At 39.9% G+C, this 19361-nt stretch overlaps 1 protein-coding gene across 2 annotated transcripts in view; it reads right to left on the reverse strand.

Annotated features, from left to right (window-relative positions):
• Positions 1 to 268: 268 nt before the first annotated feature.
• gtf2b (general transcription factor IIB) overlaps positions 269 to 19361 on the reverse strand; it is a 71169-nt gene continuing 52076 nt past the window's right edge. For both annotated transcript variants that reach the window (XM_069939118.1, XM_069939119.1), the window contains exons 4-7: positions 12654 to 12800; positions 12398 to 12527; positions 9343 to 9624; positions 269 to 853 (exon numbers count right to left, since the gene is read on the reverse strand). In XM_069939118.1, coding sequence (XP_069795219.1) covers positions 720 to 853; positions 9343 to 9624; positions 12398 to 12527; positions 12654 to 12800 — 693 coding nt within the window. In that variant the 3' untranslated portion in view covers positions 269 to 719. The remainder of the gene's footprint in view (positions 854 to 9342; positions 9625 to 12397; positions 12528 to 12653; positions 12801 to 19361) is intronic.

The following is a 19361-nucleotide window of genomic DNA, read 5'->3' on the forward strand; positions in this document are numbered from 1 at the left end:
ACCAACACACAGCAAATCTCCCCATCAAAAGTAAGCAAACTCTTTATAGTTTCATGGACAAATAATGCGCACTTCAGTGCAGTTTTCCCTGCACTGATAAAATCTCCAAATAAAACAAAAATGCAGTTCAATGCACTGACTCAAGTGAACAACCTACATGTTTTCATTAAAACTTGAAACTAAGCTGAAGGTAAATGCAACTTCTAAAGCTTAGCAACCATTTAAAAAAAATAAATACCAAATGTGAAGTTCAAGAAGTCCACGTAGATTTTGAAACAAAGGAAAATTTCCATTTATTAAAGACAAGCGTCTAACCTGAATATAGGCATGTCAAATTACAAGTTAGGAGTTCATCCAAAAAAAATCCCGTGAATGTGAGCCAATCTGTCAGTAGCTACTCACAACACAATATCCCCAATTTGCATATTATATACAAAGTAATGATCTATTTAAGTATAAATTCCTAACTCGCAAATATACAAATTATCTGACAAGTACAAACAGTCTTGAAATTCAGCCTCGGAATGTACGTGCTGTGTTTGAAGAGAGCATAACCCTCTGCAGTTACATAGCCTCATTGGTTCTCAAGTTATTCACCCAAGTAGGTTTAAAAGAAAATCAGATATTATTAACTGGTTTCAAACATTCTAAGTAGGGAGAAAATGGTTTTTCAAATTTTAAACCAATTATTGTGTATACTGGGTGCACACTGGTTCACATTATAATTGGGGCAGCTTGTCCACTGGAGTATCAAATTTAAATTCAGCAGGAAAAAGGTCAGCGGCACGAGGATAGATGAGCCTATAGGACTGTCTGATTGTGACGTCGGCCACACCAGCAATGTCTCCGATTTCTGCAGGAAAAAGGCACCGATTAATACATGCAATCTTCTCTACCTACAAACATTCGCAGTACAATGTCAACTTTAGACTCATCTCAATTATTTTGGACAAATAAATTGCCTTTTATTGTTATTTGTCAGACGTCAATGCCCGTTGTCAAGGATTTAGGATACACACAGAGCTGGGAGATGTGTCAAAACTTGGGTCAAAATTTTTTGGACACGTGCACTTATATAGGTTTCCAGAAAACTTGCATCAAGTGGCTCCTGCTGTGCCCTACTCTATTAGAGAGCTATGTTTAAACGCGATCACTGCTTTTAAGTGTCAATGGAATTAAGTTTATCTTAATTACTCTAATTTAAATGGAAGAGCGGGTGATGGAGGCAGTTAGGGCATCTAAGTGCTCCGACTGTAGGATGTGGGAGGTTCCTGATGATGACACCTGCAAAAGGTGCATCCAGTTGCAACTCATGGAAGAGTTAGGGAATTGGAGTTGCAGCTGGATGAACTGCGGATCATAAGGGAGGAAGATGCTGTGACAGATACAAATTATAGGGAGGCAGTCACGGAAATGGGTGACTGTGAGGAAAGGGAAGGGGGTGAAGGGGAGAGACAGGCAGTGCAGAGTACCTTGCAGCCATTCCCCTCAACAACAAGTGTACTGCTCAATGATAATTAAAAGATTTATAACAAACATGTACATCAAGCTGCAAGAGAAAGAAAATGATGAAATAAACTATAAACCCAAACAAAAGTGGGAAAAAGATCTAAACAAAGATAAAAAATGAAATATGGGAAAAGCTTTGCTCCGGAACTATGAGAAATACAATAAACACGAGGTTACGCATGATACAATACAATTGGTTACACAGGCTATATATACACGCCCCAAAAGTTAAATAAATGGGATCCAACATTATCAGGTAGATGTTTTCGCTGTAAGAAGGAAACGGGAACAACAGAACATGCAATTTGGGGATGCGAGAAAGTGAAAATATTTTGGGAAGATCTAAATCAGATATTAAATAAAATCACAAAAAGCAACATACCAAAAAATCCAGAGATCGATCTTCTAAGTAATATAAGAAGTAAAGAATTAGGCCTCAAACTGGATGAAGCGCAAAAAAGATTTATTATGATAGCCTTAGCTGTAGCAAAAAAATGTATAATGTCAACTTGGAAATCAGAAAAGAGCCTGAGAGTACAGCAATGGTACATGGAAATTAATAAATGTATTCCATTGGAAAAAATAACATACAATTTAAAAAATAAAGTCACATTATTTGAACAAATTTGGGAACCGTATATGGAACACAACAGAGAGGGCTTGTTTCGGACCTCCACTCCCTAAAATGATAAAATGAGAGGAAGACAAAATGACAATTTTCTTGTTTATTTTCATTGTGTGATGACATTGTTTAATGGGTTTATTGTATTGTATATGTTGAACGTTGAGTGGGTGGGGAGGGGGTGGGAAGGGGGGAAAAAAGGGGAGAAAATGACACTGTGTATATTCAAGAGGGAAATGTTTGTGTGCATTTTGATTAACATGGTTCATAGTGTGAAAAATAAAAGTTTAAAAAAAAACTTTTTAAAAAAAGTGTACTGCTTTGGAATCTGTTGGAGGGGGAATGATCTACAGGGGACGTTATGCAGGTTGGGTCTCTGGCATAGGGCTGGACCTTTGGCTCAGAAGGGAAGGGGAAAACAATAGGGCTCTTGTAGTTGGGGACTCACTGGTTAGGGGAGCAGATTGGAGGTTTGCTGGATGAGATCTGGGCTCCTGGTTGGTATGTTGCCTCCCAGGTGCCAAGGATGTCTCTGATCGAGTCCACAGCATTCTGGAGGGGGAGGGCGAGCAGCCAGAAGTTGTGGTCCACATGGGGATCAATGACATAGAAATGGGGATGAGGTCTTGAAGTGGGATTACATAGAGTTAGGGAAGAAGACCTCAAGGGTGGCAATCTCAGGATTGCTGCCTGTACCACGCGCTAGTGAGAGTAGAAATAGGAAGTTGTAGAGGATGAATGCGTGGCTTGGGAGCTGGGGAAGGGGTTTTGATTTCTGGATTATCGAGATCTCTTCTGGGGCAAGTCTGACCTGTTCAAAAGGGACAGGCTGCACTTGAACTGGAGGAGGACCAATATCCTGGTGGGCAAGTTTGCTAGAGCTTGTTGGGAAGGGTTTACATCAGTTTGGTGGGGGGTGGGAATCAGAATGAGAGTACAGAGAGTAGGGAGGAAGAACATCTAGACTGGAAGGAATGGAGGGAACAGAAGGTAAAAATAAATGGAGGAAGGGCAGGGGCATTTGCTCGGGCTGTCAGGGTTCAAACTAGTATGGTTGGGGACAGGGTTTCAAGTTAAGCAGGACAGCAGGGTGAGGGTTAGTAGGCTAAGGAAAGAGACAAGTTTGAATAATTTGAGGGAGGAAAAGCAGGAAGTAGTAAAAAGATGTTGTAGTGAAAATTGTGAGAATGGAAGAGAGGAGGATGTAGGAGTTCCCTGAGATGTATTTATTTTAATCCGAGGAGCTTAGTAAAGAAGATGGATGAGCTAAAAGTGTGGATTGACATATGGCGTTTTGATGTTGTGGCCATTAGCGAGACGTGGTTGAAGGAAGGTTGTGACTGGCAGTTGAATGTTCCAGGATTTCACTGCTTTGGATGTGACAGAGTTGGTGGATTAAGAGGGGAAGGTGTGCCATTACTTGTCAGGGAGGATATTACAGCAGTGCTGAGGCAAAGTAGACTGGAGGGCTCATCGATGGAGGCAGTGTGGGTAGAGCTGAAAAATAGGGTGAGGTTACCATTATGGGGGTATATTATAGGCCTCCAAATGGGGAAAGGGAACTAGAAGAGCAAATGTGCAAGGAAATAGGTGAGATGTGCAGGAGAAATAGGGTGGTGTTGGTTGGGGATTTCAATTTTCCAAACATAGATTGGGAAACGCAGACAGTAAAAGGGCAGGATGGCTTGGTGTTTATGCATTGTGTTCAGGATTGCTTTTTGCAACAATATGTTGAGACGCCAACTACAGGGGGAGCGATTTTAGATTTGTTGTTTAGGAATGCAATGGGGCAGCATTGGAAAGAACCGGATCCAGCGATCACGGGTCCATTAGCTTTAGCTTAATGATGGAAAGGGATAAGTCGGGTCCGAGGTTGAAGGTCTTCGAGTGGGGGAAGGCCAGATTTGGAGAAATGAGAAAGGATTTGCAGAGAGTTGTGTAGGCTGATCTTTTTGCCGGAAAGGATGTAGAGGAAATTTGGGAGCCATTTAGGGGTGAAATTTTGAGAGTACAGAATCTATGTTCCAGTCAGGCCGAAGGGGAAGACTAAAGGTTCAAGGGAGCCGTGGTTTTCTGGTGAAATTAAGAAGTTGTTCGGGACAAGACCAAATATAAAAAAAAACAAGGGTCGTTACTTAGATTGCAGGAAGAACATTAAGAGGGAAATTAGAAAGGCAAAACGGGATGAAGAGTCCATAGCTAATAAGACGAAGGTGAATCCTGGCCAGTAAGTTTGACTTCGGTGGTGGGGAAGGTTATGGAGGGTATTCTTCGAGATAGTATATACGTGTATCTGGATAGACAGTGATTGATTAGGGGCACCCAGCATTGGTTTGTCAAAGGGAAGTCATGTTTGACGAACCATGTTGAGTTTTTTGAGGAAGTGACAAAAAAGGTGGATGAAGGTGGAGCGGTGGATGTGATCTATTTGGATTTTAGTAAGGATTTTGATAAGGTTCTGCATGGAAAGTTAATAAAGGTTCAGTCACTAGGAATTAGTGGAGAGATTGTGACATGGGTTCAGAGGAGGCTGGGAGATAGCAGAGAGTCATGGTGGACAACTGTCTGTCAGGTTGGAAGCTTGTGACAAGTGGGGTGCCTCAGGGATCGGTGCTGGGTCCCTTGTTGTTTATCATTTATATTAATAATTTAGAGGAGGGTGTGGTTAACTGGGTAAGCAAATATGTGGATGATATGAAAATAGGGGGAGTGGTGGAGGTAGTGAGGTAGATTTTCTTGGATTACAGAAGGATTTGGTTTGTTTGGAAGAGTGGGCTGAAAGATGGCAGATGGAATTCAATGTAGACAAGTGTGAGGTGTTGCATTTTGATAAAAATAACCAGAATAGGACATATACAGTTAAGGGGAGAGCATTGAGGCATGAAGAGGAGAAAAGGGACCTGGGGGTTATGGTACAGAGTTCACTGAAGGTGGATTCCCATGAAGACAGGGTGGTTAAGAAGGCATATGGTCTGCTGGCCTTCATAAATTGTAGTATGGAGTATAGAGCTGGGAGGTGATGCTGGAGCTGTTTAAGGCATTGGTGAGGCCAGGTTTGGAGTATTGTGTTCAGTTCTGGTCTCCAAATTATAGAAAGGATAAAGGTAAGGTGGAGAGGGTGCAGAGGTTTACAAGGATGTTGCCTGGCCTACAGCATCTGGATTACAGGGAGAGATTAAGGAGACTGGGACTTTATTCATTGGAACGTAGATGACTGAGAGGGGACTTGATAGAGGTATTTAAAATTATGAAAGGAATAGATAGACTAGACATAAGCAGACTGAGGGCAGGGGAGGATGGAACAAGAGGCCATGAGTTAAGAGTAAGGGGGCGAAACTCGAGGAGAAATATTAGAGGTGGCTTTTTCACTCAGCAAGTGGTGGCAGAATGGAATGATCTTCTGAATGAGGTAGTCGCGGCAGGGTCCATTCTGTCATTTAAGAGAAGGTTGAATGTGTACATGGAGGTGAGGGGGTTGGAGGGTTATTGGCAGAGAGCAGGAGGTTTGAGCTAGTGGAGTTGTTTTAGTGAACCAGTGCGGACTCGAAAGGCCGACATGGCCTGTTTTTGCTCCATAAATGGTTTTTATGGTAAAGGTAGTTGGTAACAAAAGAAGTATATGTGGAGGACATTCTCTCAAGTCCATTTATTTTAATGGAAGGATCATAGTAAAAAAGTAAGGAGGATGAGCTTAAGGCACGGATGACCACGGAAATACGACATTGTTGCCATCAGTGAAACTTGGTTGCAGGAAGGGCATGTTTGGCAGTTAAATATTCCAGGATTCCATTGTTTTAGGCATGATAGAACGGGGAGGGGGGGGGGGGGGGGTGATAAAAAGTTGAGGAATTGTTTTGCTTATTAGGGAAAACATTCGTTCTGTGGCAGGATGGTTTGGTGAGATCGTCCAAGCGAGGCTATTTGGGTAGAATTGAGGAATGGCAGAGGCATGAATACATTAATAGGAGTGTATTATAGACCATTAAATGGGCAGAGGGAAATTAGAGAAGGAAATTTGTAAGGAGATTGCATATAAGTGAAATAAACATAAGGTGGTAGTTATGGAAGATTTCAATTTTTCGAACATTAACTGGGACGCCCATACAGTAAGAGGGCTGGATGGGGTAGTTTGTTAAGTGTGTTCAGAAAAGTTTTCTTAATCAGTACGTAGAAGAACCGATTTGAGAGGGGGCAGTATTGAATCTCCTATTAAGGAATGAGATAGGTCAGGTGACAGTGGTTTGGGAGCCATGGTAAATAATTCTCACGTGGATAGGGTGTTGAAGAAGTCATTTAGTATGTTGGCTTTCATAAATCAGAGTATAGAATACAGGATTTGGGATGTTATGTCTTTTATACAGCAAAGATAAAAAATATAACTGACACTTTGGGCTTGAGCCCTTCATAAATGTATAAGGCATTGGTGAGGCCAAATTTGGAATATTGTGTACAGTTTTGGTCGCTGAATTACAGAAAGGATATAAACAGTATAGAGAGAGCGCAGAGGAGGTTTACGAGAATATTGCTGGGGTTTCAGGGTTTGAGTTGCAGGGAAAGATTGAGCAGGCTGGGACTTTATTCACTGGAATGTAGAAGGTTGAGGGGTGATTTGATAGAGGTATTCAAAATTATAAGGGGGACAGACAGAGTCAACGTGGATAGGCTTTTTCCACTGAGAGTGGGGGAGATTCAAACAAGAGGGCATGGATTGAGAGTAAAAGGGGAGTATTTTTGGGGAAACACAAGGGGGAATTTCTTCACGCAGAGGGTGGTGTGGGTATGGAATGAACTTCCGGCAGCGGTGGTAGAAGCAAGATTGCTGTTAATATTCAAGGGAAGGTTGGATAGGTATATGGATGGGAGAGGTGTGGAGGGTTATGGGCCAAATGCAGGTCAGTGGGGCTAGGTGGGAGAAGATGTTCAGCTCAGACTAGTAGGGCCAAACTGGCCTGTTTCTGTGCTGTAAATGGTTACATGGAAGCAATTTGTTAAGTCATGTCCATGGTCTCATATACTGTCCCACCAAGACCACCTATCAATTGGAGGAACAACACCTGTTTTTCCATCTGGGCACTCTCCAGCCCGCTGGAATTAATGTCGACTTTTCCAGTTTCTGCTAACCTGCTCTCCTCTCCCCCTCCCTTCCCTCTGTCAGCTTTTTAACCCCTTCCCTCTCCATTCACCTAGTCATCCCTCCTCCCCTTGCCCTCCCTTCTCCACCATTACCTCCTGCCTTCGTGACCACACCTCCTCCCCTACCCTTTTATTCGAACACCTGCCGACATTTTTCTACACATTTATGAAGGGCTCAAGCCCGAAGTGTCAGTTATATATTTTATAAAAGACACTGTTTCCCTACTGAGTTTCACCAGCATTGCGTCTTACTTCTTTTTACTTCTGTTAGTTAGTTATTTCCTTTTAGATATTTAAATGTCTTTTAATGCATGTTTAAGTGTGTCTTTTTAATGCATGTTATCTCATTTAAAACATTATTGGGAAAATTAATTTTTATTTGGATATTGCATTGAGTAGAATAGTTTGATGGTATCTGCCATTTATTGCTATTTGTCAGAGGAAAATGCCAAGGATTTTGGATACACACAAACAGAGCTGGGGAGGGTGGGGGGGGGTGGGGAAGGATCGCGTGACAAAACTTGTGTAAGTTAGTTTCCATCACCTCTGTACAGATTTGGGACGGCATGTCAGCATAATGCTATTACAGCAACTGGGGTTGAATCCACCGCTGCCTGTAACAATTTGTATGTTCTCCGTGTCCATGTGGGTTTCCTCTGGGTGCTCTGGTTTCCTCCCACGTTCAAAAGATGTATGGGGTTAGCAAATTTATTGGCCACTTGCGCTGGAAGGGCCTGATATTGCGCTGCATCTCCAAATTATCTACAGGTACAGGAGTTGACAGCCTTAAATTCACTTGTGACCACTCAGCCATCAAGCATGGCTAACTTTAAAATTAATTTCTTTTTAAATTTAGACATACAGCACGGTTACAGGCCATTTTGACCCACAAGCCTGTGCCATCCAGTTTACACCCAATTAACCTCCACCCCATTACATTTTGAGCAGTGGGAGGAAACAGGAACTCCCAAGGAAAACTCACACAGACAAATGGAGAAAGTACAAACTCCTTATAGAGTGCTGCATTCAAACCCGGTCCCAATTATTGCACTAACCCAGAGGTTTTCAAACTGCCCCCCCAAAACTCACAATCCCTATGCAATCGGAGCTCTGTGATTAGTAAAGATTGCTTAATTGGTATGTGAGTGGAAAGAAAACGGTTGGAAAACCACTGTTTTAATCCTACCTAATTGACTCGTTATGTGCACGGTTTCATAACTCCCAAGGAAATGGGGCAATGACTTTTCTCAAGCAAAATATTTCAGTAATAATTGGAAAGATTCTCGACCTTCCCTCTCACATCTCAACTTAAGCAATCACTTACTCATCACAGAGCACTTATGGCGAAGGGATTGCTTAAGGTGGAATGTGAGTTTAGGGGGGCAGTTTGAAAAACACTGTCCTAAAAGCCTATAGCACCTAGTATTTCCAGGTGGTCTCCTATCCAAGTAATGACAAGGCCTGAGCCTGCTTAGCTTCTGAGATCAGACAAGAACAGGCTAGTATGGTTGGTCAATTGTAGCTCTGCTCCACCAGATCCCTTAATTTCCATTACATCTCAAAATCCTTCTCTTTTTTGAATACATTGTCCGAATAGCACTCTTTGAGGAAAAGAATTCCCGAGTTTCATTACATTCTGCAAGTAATTTCTTACCAGTCCTAAATGACTGAGACACTAACACTTGGTCCTAGAGATCCTAATCTGGACAAAATCTTCCTCACATCTACCATCAAGCCACATAAGAGTTTTGAACATTTCTATTTTTAGATCTCGGGAGGTGAAGATTTGACAAGTAAAAATCCAAGTGAGGGAGATGCAAAGGAGGGAGTCCCGAACATGGCGGAATCCGAGTGTGCTGGGGATGAGGGGGAGAGAATCAGGGCTGGAGAGGGAATGGGGGAGAGGGGTGTGCTGGGAGGTGGGTGGGCAAAGGCAAGGAGGTCACTGACAGAAATCAGTTTTTCCTGCATTCCTTTGATCTATGGGTCCTGCATTTTCTGAAAAGTCTACACATTTGCAAATTAAATCAGGCCCAACATAGCATTACTCTTGAGGAATAGGTTAGTGGGTAACTTACCTTTCTGCGTCCTTTTATCTGCAGAAGCCTGTGATGCCATGTAAATAGCTGCAGCAGCCACAGAAATTGGGCTTCTGCCTGGCACCAAATCCAGTTCCACAGCTTTTCTCGCGATGTGCGTTGCTGCCATTTGTACCTGTTTCGGCAAGCCCAAGTTGGAGCAGAACCGGGACATAAAGTCTCCTGTGGTGATGAGATCCACGCTGGTTTCCAGAGCTTTCAAGATTAACTTGAAGCAGCGGCCTATTTCCTTCTTCGGAATTCTGGACACTGCACAAATTTCTAACGGTAAAAGTGGCAGAGTATTAGAGGGAATCAAGTGGAGACCAATAGCAAGTGGGCATCAATGAGCTTAGATATCTGAGTTGAATGAGAGCATTTAAAAATTCTCATAAGTTTATATTAAAATTTCAAATGCCCAGCAAAAAACTCTTGGAAAATAGTGCACCCCCTCATCCTGCTAACTTTTAACGATTGACAAACAGCCAAGTGTGGTTGTGGACAACTTTACACAGCCCCAACTAAACTTTAAAACGATACACATATTGATTCATGACACTGGTAAAACTAGATGACAGCATTTTGATTATGCTTGTATGCCATGTTTTGTGGATTAAAATGACCAACATGATCATATTTGCTCCAGTCCAGTAAAAATCATTTAAAATCAACAGGGAACAAAAAACTGCTTGTTAGGCTGCCAGCAAGTGCTCAGCTTCCACTAACCATTGAATTTTCCGTCGGGATCAGCGACCAGAACTGAAATCCTCTCTCACTGAAGTGTCAGCTTGTCAGACCAACAATTCAAAATTGTTCTCTTTTACCCCCTTATTTGTACCAATGGTGTTAAGCCCTCCATGGTAAATTTAAATATAACCCACTACTCAAAAGTAAAACATCAATGCATAAAACAGTAAATGGCATACACAATACAGTTAGGTACAAAGATCCATTCATATCTATACTATTTATATGAAATGGCATAATTTTAAAATATAACCACATTTAACTTTCCTACTTGAAACATCTTAAAAATACAAAAATCAAAATGCTCATCCTTGTTCTAGTTTCATTGGGGTAAGTAGCTGCTCTCAATTAAGAATAAGTTTATGAAATAAACCTCCATTAATTAACCCATACCAACTTTGACCAAGAATATATCAATTAGATCTAACATTCTTATACACTACTCAAATATCATCTAAGCAATTTCCACTTTTAACACCATAGCAACTCTGCCAATAAGTGCTAAATGAAGGAACATCTTGTCCAGTAGACACATACCTACGGATTGAGATGGCTCAAAATGATTTCACTTTAAGGACCTTACAGAGAACAGACTCCTATCCCATCTCTGGATATAAATCCAGGTCCTAGAGGTGAAAGAAAAGTGTTAACTCAGATGATCACCCAATTCCCATCCGGGCTGTGGCCAGGTGTAGAAAATGGAAAGTTAGATCATAGATTTAAAAACCTGTTGTTTCATTCCTCTGGTTCGGCCTTGTATGACTGGCAAACAAAATTTGAAATGCACCTTAAAGGAGGAGCAAGCAGCTGTTCTCAAAGCAGTGTCCCCTGGTTTGAGAAAGTGTTTGACTTCTGAAACCATGCACCTGCAGACAAAGAAGCTTAAAGGGAAATTTCTCATTCTAAACCCATGGCTTTGAGCCAGGAGAGGGGAAAACCTAATGCTGCAGTTGAGGTAGTAATCCACGTAAATCAGTCCTGGTCTTGACTCAGTCCCAGTATTTCAATCGACTCTCGACCCTCAGAAATATGAGGTAGTATTATTCAAAGAAAAGACAAGTTGCCCTAAAGCCTTGACCAACATAATCCGGTCATCTAACTCATTGAAGTTTGTGGGACTCACTTTTGTGGAAGTTAGCTCCTGTCAACAATGCAACAGTAAATACCCCATAGTAAGGTGCAAAGTAGAATCAATGTTCTTTTAGGATTTTTCCTGAAGGTTTCAGCTCAGTAGTTCAGCAGACTTCCAACCACAATTTTTATATATGGGTCCCCAGAACGTAAGCACAGATGTAGTTTTGATCCATGAGGAGTTATCACTGGGACTTTGTTACCCTACAACAAGTTTTGGCGATGCACCATGAAGGAACACTGGCACAAGTCCTGTCAGGATTGTCCACAAATCTGAAGAGCACTTAGAACAAGATGGGATCCTATAGCCACTGCTGCTCTTGAATTTCTTGACAAGATCAGAAGGGAACAAAGTGACATCAAATAATCTGGCTGTAGTATACTCAGCAGATTGTTTCTTCGGCTGTCACAACATGCTGATGAAAAGCTAATCTTGTGATGAGGCAAAGGCCCAATAGATTGACATCTCGAATAGCAGTGACCATCTCAATCAAGAATTCATCCTTCACCATTCCAGAAAAATGCTGTCTATTTTATCATGTCTTGGCTTGAGCCAAGGTTTTGGATCCAGGGTGAGATCCTACGATGGCCCAATGGTGAAGCATAGAGCACTAGTGCTATGAATGAAGTCTAAAGGGCAGAGATGATTAGACCTCTTCTCTTTTAAAGATGATTAACTGGAACATTTTCCAGATATCGGCCATTGGTTACAGCTGGGATTTTACCGGGTCCTCTTTTATTATTGGAGTTATGAATATGAATGAACACCAAACACCAGTGAACATATTCTTATAATGGAAGGAGTGTACTGACAAGCAGCCAATGGACTATTCAATGGACCAATTACTGACGGTCATGTCCAGTTCTCTACGATCACTGACCTTTTCCTCAGTTATAGTGTTAGTCAACAAAAGGGTTCCTTCTGAATCCCCAAAGACTTGGTGTTACATTCTTAAATAACTCTATTTTAATGTTGATGGCCGTTTACATTCATTCACTTCATTCAGTCCATGTGTCCGTGAGTGGATCAAAGCTGTGATGTGGTGTCTGATAATTAAAAACTGTTAGCGTCAACTACTTTTCTTTTTTTACCTTAGCCACACACTCCTGTTGGACTCTGTTTAGAATTCTCAACTGGAAGCAGTACTTAAAAGTTTGAATTCCAGATCCTCTTTACCTTTGAACGTTCGTGGCACACCTTCTTGTCTGCAGGCTATATATAAACAGGCAGATGCAATGGCATCATTGCTCCTTCCCTTGAGGCTTTTTTGTTCATACACTTGCTTAAATAAATTATTCGTTCGATCCTGCCAAGTGAAAAGGAAGAAAACTTTTACTTTCATCCATGTTTTTTAATTGCCAGAAATACTAAAAACATCATGTGCTCATTAATTTAATGAAACAATACCACAACAAAGGTTCCATGAACTTACAACTATATTTCTGGGGAGATTTATCCTGTCAGACATATTGCTGATTTCCTTAAACGCATTCATCATTGCTCGGTCAGAGCTACTCATTGTCCGACGATTTTGGTATTTTGCATTTCCAAACTCGTCAAAGCTTGCAGATCCGGTACCCTGCAAATGAATGTAAAACGAGTAATATCCCCTAAAAGGAAACGCTGTCCATAAAAATATATCCTACACCAAGTATTCTGCTACAAATCTCTCAAAACCCAGCGGCAATAGAAATTCACCAAGACAAAGGGTTACTTAAATAAAAGTTGCTTTTAATTTTCTTTAAACATAAAAACAGGATCAAACTTTAACTTATTGCTATTAGCTTAACCCCCTTCTAATTTTAAGTGTACTTATGTGTAATATTTGTATGTGTGTATATATATATATATATATATATATTCAGGAAAGTTCTTTGATTCACAGTCCAATCACACTTTTCACTCCTCCAAGTTTATCGGTATCAGGCAATTCTTAAACTGTTATGAGCCCAGAGAACTTCAAAACACAGCAGCAATAGATATTTACCAAGACAAGTGGTTACTTAAACAAAAGTTGCTTTTAATTATCTTTAAACGTGAAAATAGAATCAAACTTTAACTTATCTCTGTTGACTTAACCTCTTCCAATTCTAAGCGCATGTGTATGTAAAGTGTGTACAAGTTTAGAAAAGTTCTTTACTTCACAGTCCAATCTCACTTCTCATTCCTCCAAGTTCACTGGTTGCAGGCAATTCTTATACTGTGCACAGAATTTAACATTTATGAAGTTCACCAGGCTTTGGTGTTTGAAAGGTAAATGGTTACCACTCAGGAGGGTTCTTGTCGGCTTTCAGAGAGATTGTTGTTCGCTGGATACCCACAAGTGATTCCTTGTAACCAGCCACTTCACCGTCTTGCTGAAGAAACTTGCCTCATCAAGGTTTTCCAGATGATAACCTCTTTCTTTCAAGTCACCATAGAGTTCCTTTTTGTTTCTGCTATTTCAAGTGAAACATTAGGCAGCAAGTCCTCTCCTCTTGCATGGACCACAAGGGCTTTGACCAGGCTGAACTAAGCACTCACAACCTGTCTTCCAAATGGGGTTTTCCATCAGCTTGCTGCTTGTCCTATTCCATTCCCAACAGCTGCTGCTGACTGTAAAATTGCAGAACTGAATTTTCTCTCTCTCTCTCTGAGAAAAAAAACCTGTTTTACTCTCTCTGCTTGCAAAACCACATGACCCTCTTAGAACAGCAAGTCCCACTCTGGACAGTCTGCGGCTCCAACAAGTTCTTTCATCTGTTGCCTTTTTGTAAACAACAATCCATTAGTAAAGTCTCTTGGGCACTCTCCAAGGCTTTTGCGAAGGCTCTTGGCACTGGCCTGTCTGGCATTAGCAGAGCTCCTCCTCCTCCTCCAGTGCCACTGTGTGAACCCTGAGATCCCTCAGGGATAAGCTCTGGGGATTCAGGGGTCTTCAGAGCGCTGGCTACATTGAAGGGAGTAGCTGAGCAGCTCGCCCCCCCAGAGAGTGTGGCACTGGTTGAAGTCCTGCCACTCCTTGTGCCCATTGCCACTCCTTCTGTTGTGGTCCAGGACTGCGTGGAATTTCTTCCTCATGCTCTTCAGCTTCATGACCACCTGGCTTTTACTGCGCTGGTGCCCTTGTGCTGCGAGCATTCCAGACAGCCGCTCAAAAGTGGGACCATCCCTCACTGTCCCAGTGAGCTCCTTTTCCTGGGATTCAGATGGTCTAGAAGCAATCTTACCTCTTCATCAGACCAGTTACTAGACTTTTGGAGCCACTGTTGAAATCCACTGTTTCCCTTCACTGCCAAACAAATCGACTGAATCTGCATTAACCCGCCTGCACAATATGCTTCAAGATTCGCGCCAGGTGTCTCAGGCTGCCACGTCAGCAGCCTGACCCTTTAACATCCGCTTTCAGCCAGCTGCATTCAGGTGGCTGGGGGAGCCACTGAGCAGAGCTGATTATCCCTCTCGGAGGAGGGTTATGCAGCTCACCTCAAAAGCACTTCCTGCACATTCAGGTGGCCTCAAAGCAGCCGCATATTTCCTAAACGGGCGTCTTTACATGTGGGGCAATCGGCCACCTGAAAGTGCCTACAGAAAACAAAGCAGGACTATGATACAATTTACTGAGGATTGCATTTTTTGCCTTTGGTATCCAGTCTGCTTGGCAAATCAAGGGAAAGATTTATCCAAACATTTTAAAATCAAAATATCCAGGACCTTCAAATTCAGTAAGTACCATGTTGAACAGTGTGGAAAACTAGAGAGGAAATTGCAGGTGTCTTAGCAGAGATTTAGGAGTCGTCATCAGTACAGGTGAGGTGCCAGAAGATTGGATGGTGGCAAATGTTTCTTTATTCAAGAAGAGCTGCAGGGAAAAGTCTGGTAAGTACAGGTCTGTGAGCCCAACATCTGTGGTTGGTTAAGTTGTTGCGTACAGTTGGATTCGCTGGATTATGTTTCTAAATTTAAAGATCAGATGCAAAAAAGTGTGGACGTTGGCTCAAGAGAATTTTTTAAATGGCACAGGGTAAAATGAAGTGATTATTTGACAGGAAGACTCAAATGAAGAAATTTAAGCAAGGAAATAAAGTGTTTATTTTATTCCCAACACATAAGAACACAGATCAATCGTCTGAGCAAAATGTTTTGGGCCATATGAAGTTAAAATCAAAACTGGATGAAAACTGTGCGATAAATGCTCCAGGTTGTTGGAATGAAACCCAGGTTTGTCGTATCAACATGTTGAAACCTTACTATGAGAGAAATCTTAGTGGAAAACAGTCTATAATCGGAGGTGTTGGCTGTTGACAGGGTTGAGGAAGTTATGGATCATAAGATTATGGAAACAGAATCTAATGAGGGTTACCTTTTAAAAAAACACCCACAGTGGACAGTGAGGAAGATTACCGTAGATTAAAAGGTGATTTAGGAAGGCTGGAGGTGTGGGCTGAGAAATGGCTGATGGAATTTAATACAGATAAGTATTACATTTTGGAAAGGCAAATCTCAATAGGTCATATGCATTAAATGGTAGGCTACTGAGATGTGCAGAGCCATGAAGGGATTGAGGAGTGATGGTAAATAGTACCCTCAAGGCTGATACTCAGGTAGATGGTGTGGTGAAGAAGGCATGTGGAATGTTGGCCTTCATAAATCGGATTATTGAATTCAAGAGTAGGGAGGTTATGATGAAATTGTACAGGGCATTGGTGAGGCCAAATTTGGAGTACTGTGTACAGTTTTGGTCACCAAATTATAGGAAAGATATAAACAAAATAGAGAGAGTGCAGAGGTTCACAAGAAGGTTTTTTTTTAAATTTTTTATTTTTCACACCATAAATCACATTAAACATGATACACACTTTTTCCTTTTCACACATATACAGTGCCATTTTCTCCCCCCTCGCCCCTCCTCCCATCCCACCCTCCCTACCTCCCCCCTCCCGTCCATTTAAGGTATAAAATCTAGGATACATTAAACCAGTCAGACAATGTTGTCATTCAATAAAAATACACCAGAAATTCCACTGAGTCCATTCTTTTCATTTCCTTTTCCTTCCGTTAACTTAGGGAGTGATTGTCCCCGGTAGATTTTCGCTATTATGTTTAATGTAAGGCTCCCATATTTGTTCGAATATTTCAATATTATTTCTTAAACTATATGTTATTTTTTTCTAATGGAATACATTTATTCATTTCTATATACCATTGTTATATTTTCAAATTATCTTCCAATTTCCAGGTTGACATAATACATTTTTTTGCTACGGCTAGAGCTATCTTAACAAATCATTTTTGTGCATCCTCCAAATCAATTCCAAATTCTTTGTTTTTTTATGTTACTTAGGAGGAAGATCTCTGGATTCTTTGGTATATTGTTTTCTGTTATTTTATTTAATATCTGATTTAGATCTTCCCAAAATTTTTCTACTTTCTCACATGCCCAGATAGCATGAATTGTTGTTCCCATTTCTTTTTTACATCGAAAACATCTATCAGATAGTGTTGGGTCCCATTTATTTAACTTTTGAGGTGTAATGTATAGCCTGTGTATCCAGTTATATTGTATCATACGTAACCTCGTATTTATTGTGTTTCTCATCGTTCCAGAGCATAACTTCTCCCATGTTTCCTTTTTTATCTTTATATTTAAATCTTGTTCCCATTTTTGTTTAGTTTTACCATTTGTTTCCTCATTCTCCTTTTCTTGCAGTTTAATATACATATTTGTTATAAATCTTTTGATTATCATTGTATCTGTAATCACATATTCAAGGTTACTTGCCTCTGGCAAACTCAAACTGCTTCCTAATTTATCCTTCAAGTAGGATCTCAATTGGTAATATGCCAGCGCTGTATCTTGAGTTATATTGTACTTATCTTTCATTTGTTCAAAGGATAAGAATCTATTTCCTGAAAAATAATTTTCTATTCTTTTAATCCCTTTTTTTTCCCATTCTCTAAAGGAAAGGTTATCTATTGTAAAAGGGAGTAACTTGTTTTGCATCAATATTAGTTTTGGTAATTGATAATTTGTTTTATTTCTTTCTACATGAATCTTCTTCCAAATATTGAGTAGATGATGTAATACTGGAGAACTTCTATGTTGTACCAATTTTTCATCCCATTTATATAATATGTGTTCAGGTATCTTTTCCCCTATTTTATCTAATTCTAATCTAGTCCAATCTGGCTTTTCCCTTGTTTGATAAAAATCTGATAGGTATCTTAATTGTGCGGCTCTATAATAATTTTTAAAGTGTGGCAGTTGTAAGCCTCCTTGTTTATACCATTCTGTTAATTTATCTAGTGTTATCCTCGGTTTCCCCCCTTTCCATAAAAATTTCCTTATTATTTTCTTTAACTCCTTGAAGAATTTCTCTGTCAGCTGTATTGGCAATGCCTGAAATAGGAATAATATCCTTGGAAAAATGTTCATTTTAATATAGTTTATCCTTCCTATTAGTGTTAGTGGTAAATCTTTCCAATGCTCTAAATCGTCCTGTAATTTTTTCATTAGTGGATAATAATTGAGTTTATATAGTTGGCCGAGATTTTTGTTTATTTGTACACCTAGGTATCTTATCGCTTGCATTTGCCATCTAAATGGTGATTCCTTCTTAAATTTTGAGAAATCCGCATTATTCATAGGCATTGCTTCACTTTTATTTACGTTGATCTTGTAACCCGACACTTCTCCATATTTCTTAAATTTCTTATATAATTCTTTTATTGATAGTTCTGGTTCTGTTAAATATACTATAACATCATCCGCAAATAAACTGATTTTATATTCCTTGTCTTTTATTTTTATCCCTTTTATATTATTTTCTGTTCTTATCAATTCTGCTAGTGGTTCTATAGCTAGCGCAAACAATAATGGTGATAGTGGGCATCCCTGCCGTGTTGACCTGCTTAAGTTAAATTGCTTTGATACATGTCCATTTACTGTCACTTTCGCTAATGGTCCCTTATATAATGCTTTAATCCAATTAATATACTTCTCCGGTAAACTGAATTTTTGCAATACTTTCAACAAATAATTCCATTCTACTCTGTCAAAGGCCTTCTCTGCGTCTAAAGCAAATGCTACTGTTGGTGCTTTATTCCCTTCTACTGCATGAATTAAGTTAATAAATTTACAAATATTGTCTGTTGTGCGTTTTTTTTGATAAATCCAGTTTGGTCCAGATTTACCATTTTCGGTACATACTCTGCTAATCTGTTTGCTAATAGTATAGCTATTATCTTATAATCTGTGTTAAGTAAAGATATTGGTCTATATGACGCTGGTGTGAGTGGATCTTTCCCTTGCTTTAGTATTACTGTAATTATTGCTGTTTTACATGAATCTGGTAAGCTGTGTTTTATCAATCTGGTTGATTACTTCCAGGAGGGGCGGAATTAATAAGTCTTTAAATGTTTTATAGAATTCTATTGGGAATCCATCCTCTCCTGGTGTCTTATTATTTGATAATTTTTTTATTATCTCTTGTATTTCTACTATTCCCAATGGCTCTGTTAATTTATTTTGTTCCTCTATTTGTAGTTTTGGTAGTTCAATTTTAGTTAGAAATTCATCTATTTTCCCTTCTTTCCCTTCGTTTTCAGTTCGGTATAATTGTTCATAGAATTCTCTAAAGTTTTCCTTAATTTCTTTTGGATTATATGTAATTTGTTTGTCTTTTTTCCTTGATGCCAATACCATTTTCTTAGCTTGTTCTGTCTTAAGCTGCCATGCTAGGATTTTGTGCATTTTTTCACCTAGTTCATAATATTTCTGTTTTGTCTTCATTATATTCTTCTCCACCTTATATGTTTGTAGTGTTTCATAATTTATTTTTTTATCCGCCAATTCTCTTCTTTTAGTTGTATCTTCCTTCATTGCTAATTCTTTTTCTATATTTACTATTTCCCTTTCCAACTGCTCTGTTTCCTGATTATAGTCCTTCTTCAGCTTGGTTACATAACTTATTATTTGCCCTCTAATGAATGCTTTCATTGCATCCCATAGTATAAACTTATCTTTCACTGATTTCGTATTTACTACAAAGTACATTTTAATTTGTTTTTCAATAAATTCTCTAAAATCCTGCCTTTTAAGTAACATGGGGTTTAATCTCCATCTATACATTCTTGGAGGGATGTCCTCTAACTTTACTGT

Source organism: Narcine bancroftii, chromosome 5 (assembly GCF_036971445.1).
Source record: "Narcine bancroftii isolate sNarBan1 chromosome 5, sNarBan1.hap1, whole genome shotgun sequence".
NCBI lineage: Eukaryota > Metazoa > Chordata > Chondrichthyes > Torpediniformes > Narcinidae > Narcine > Narcine bancroftii.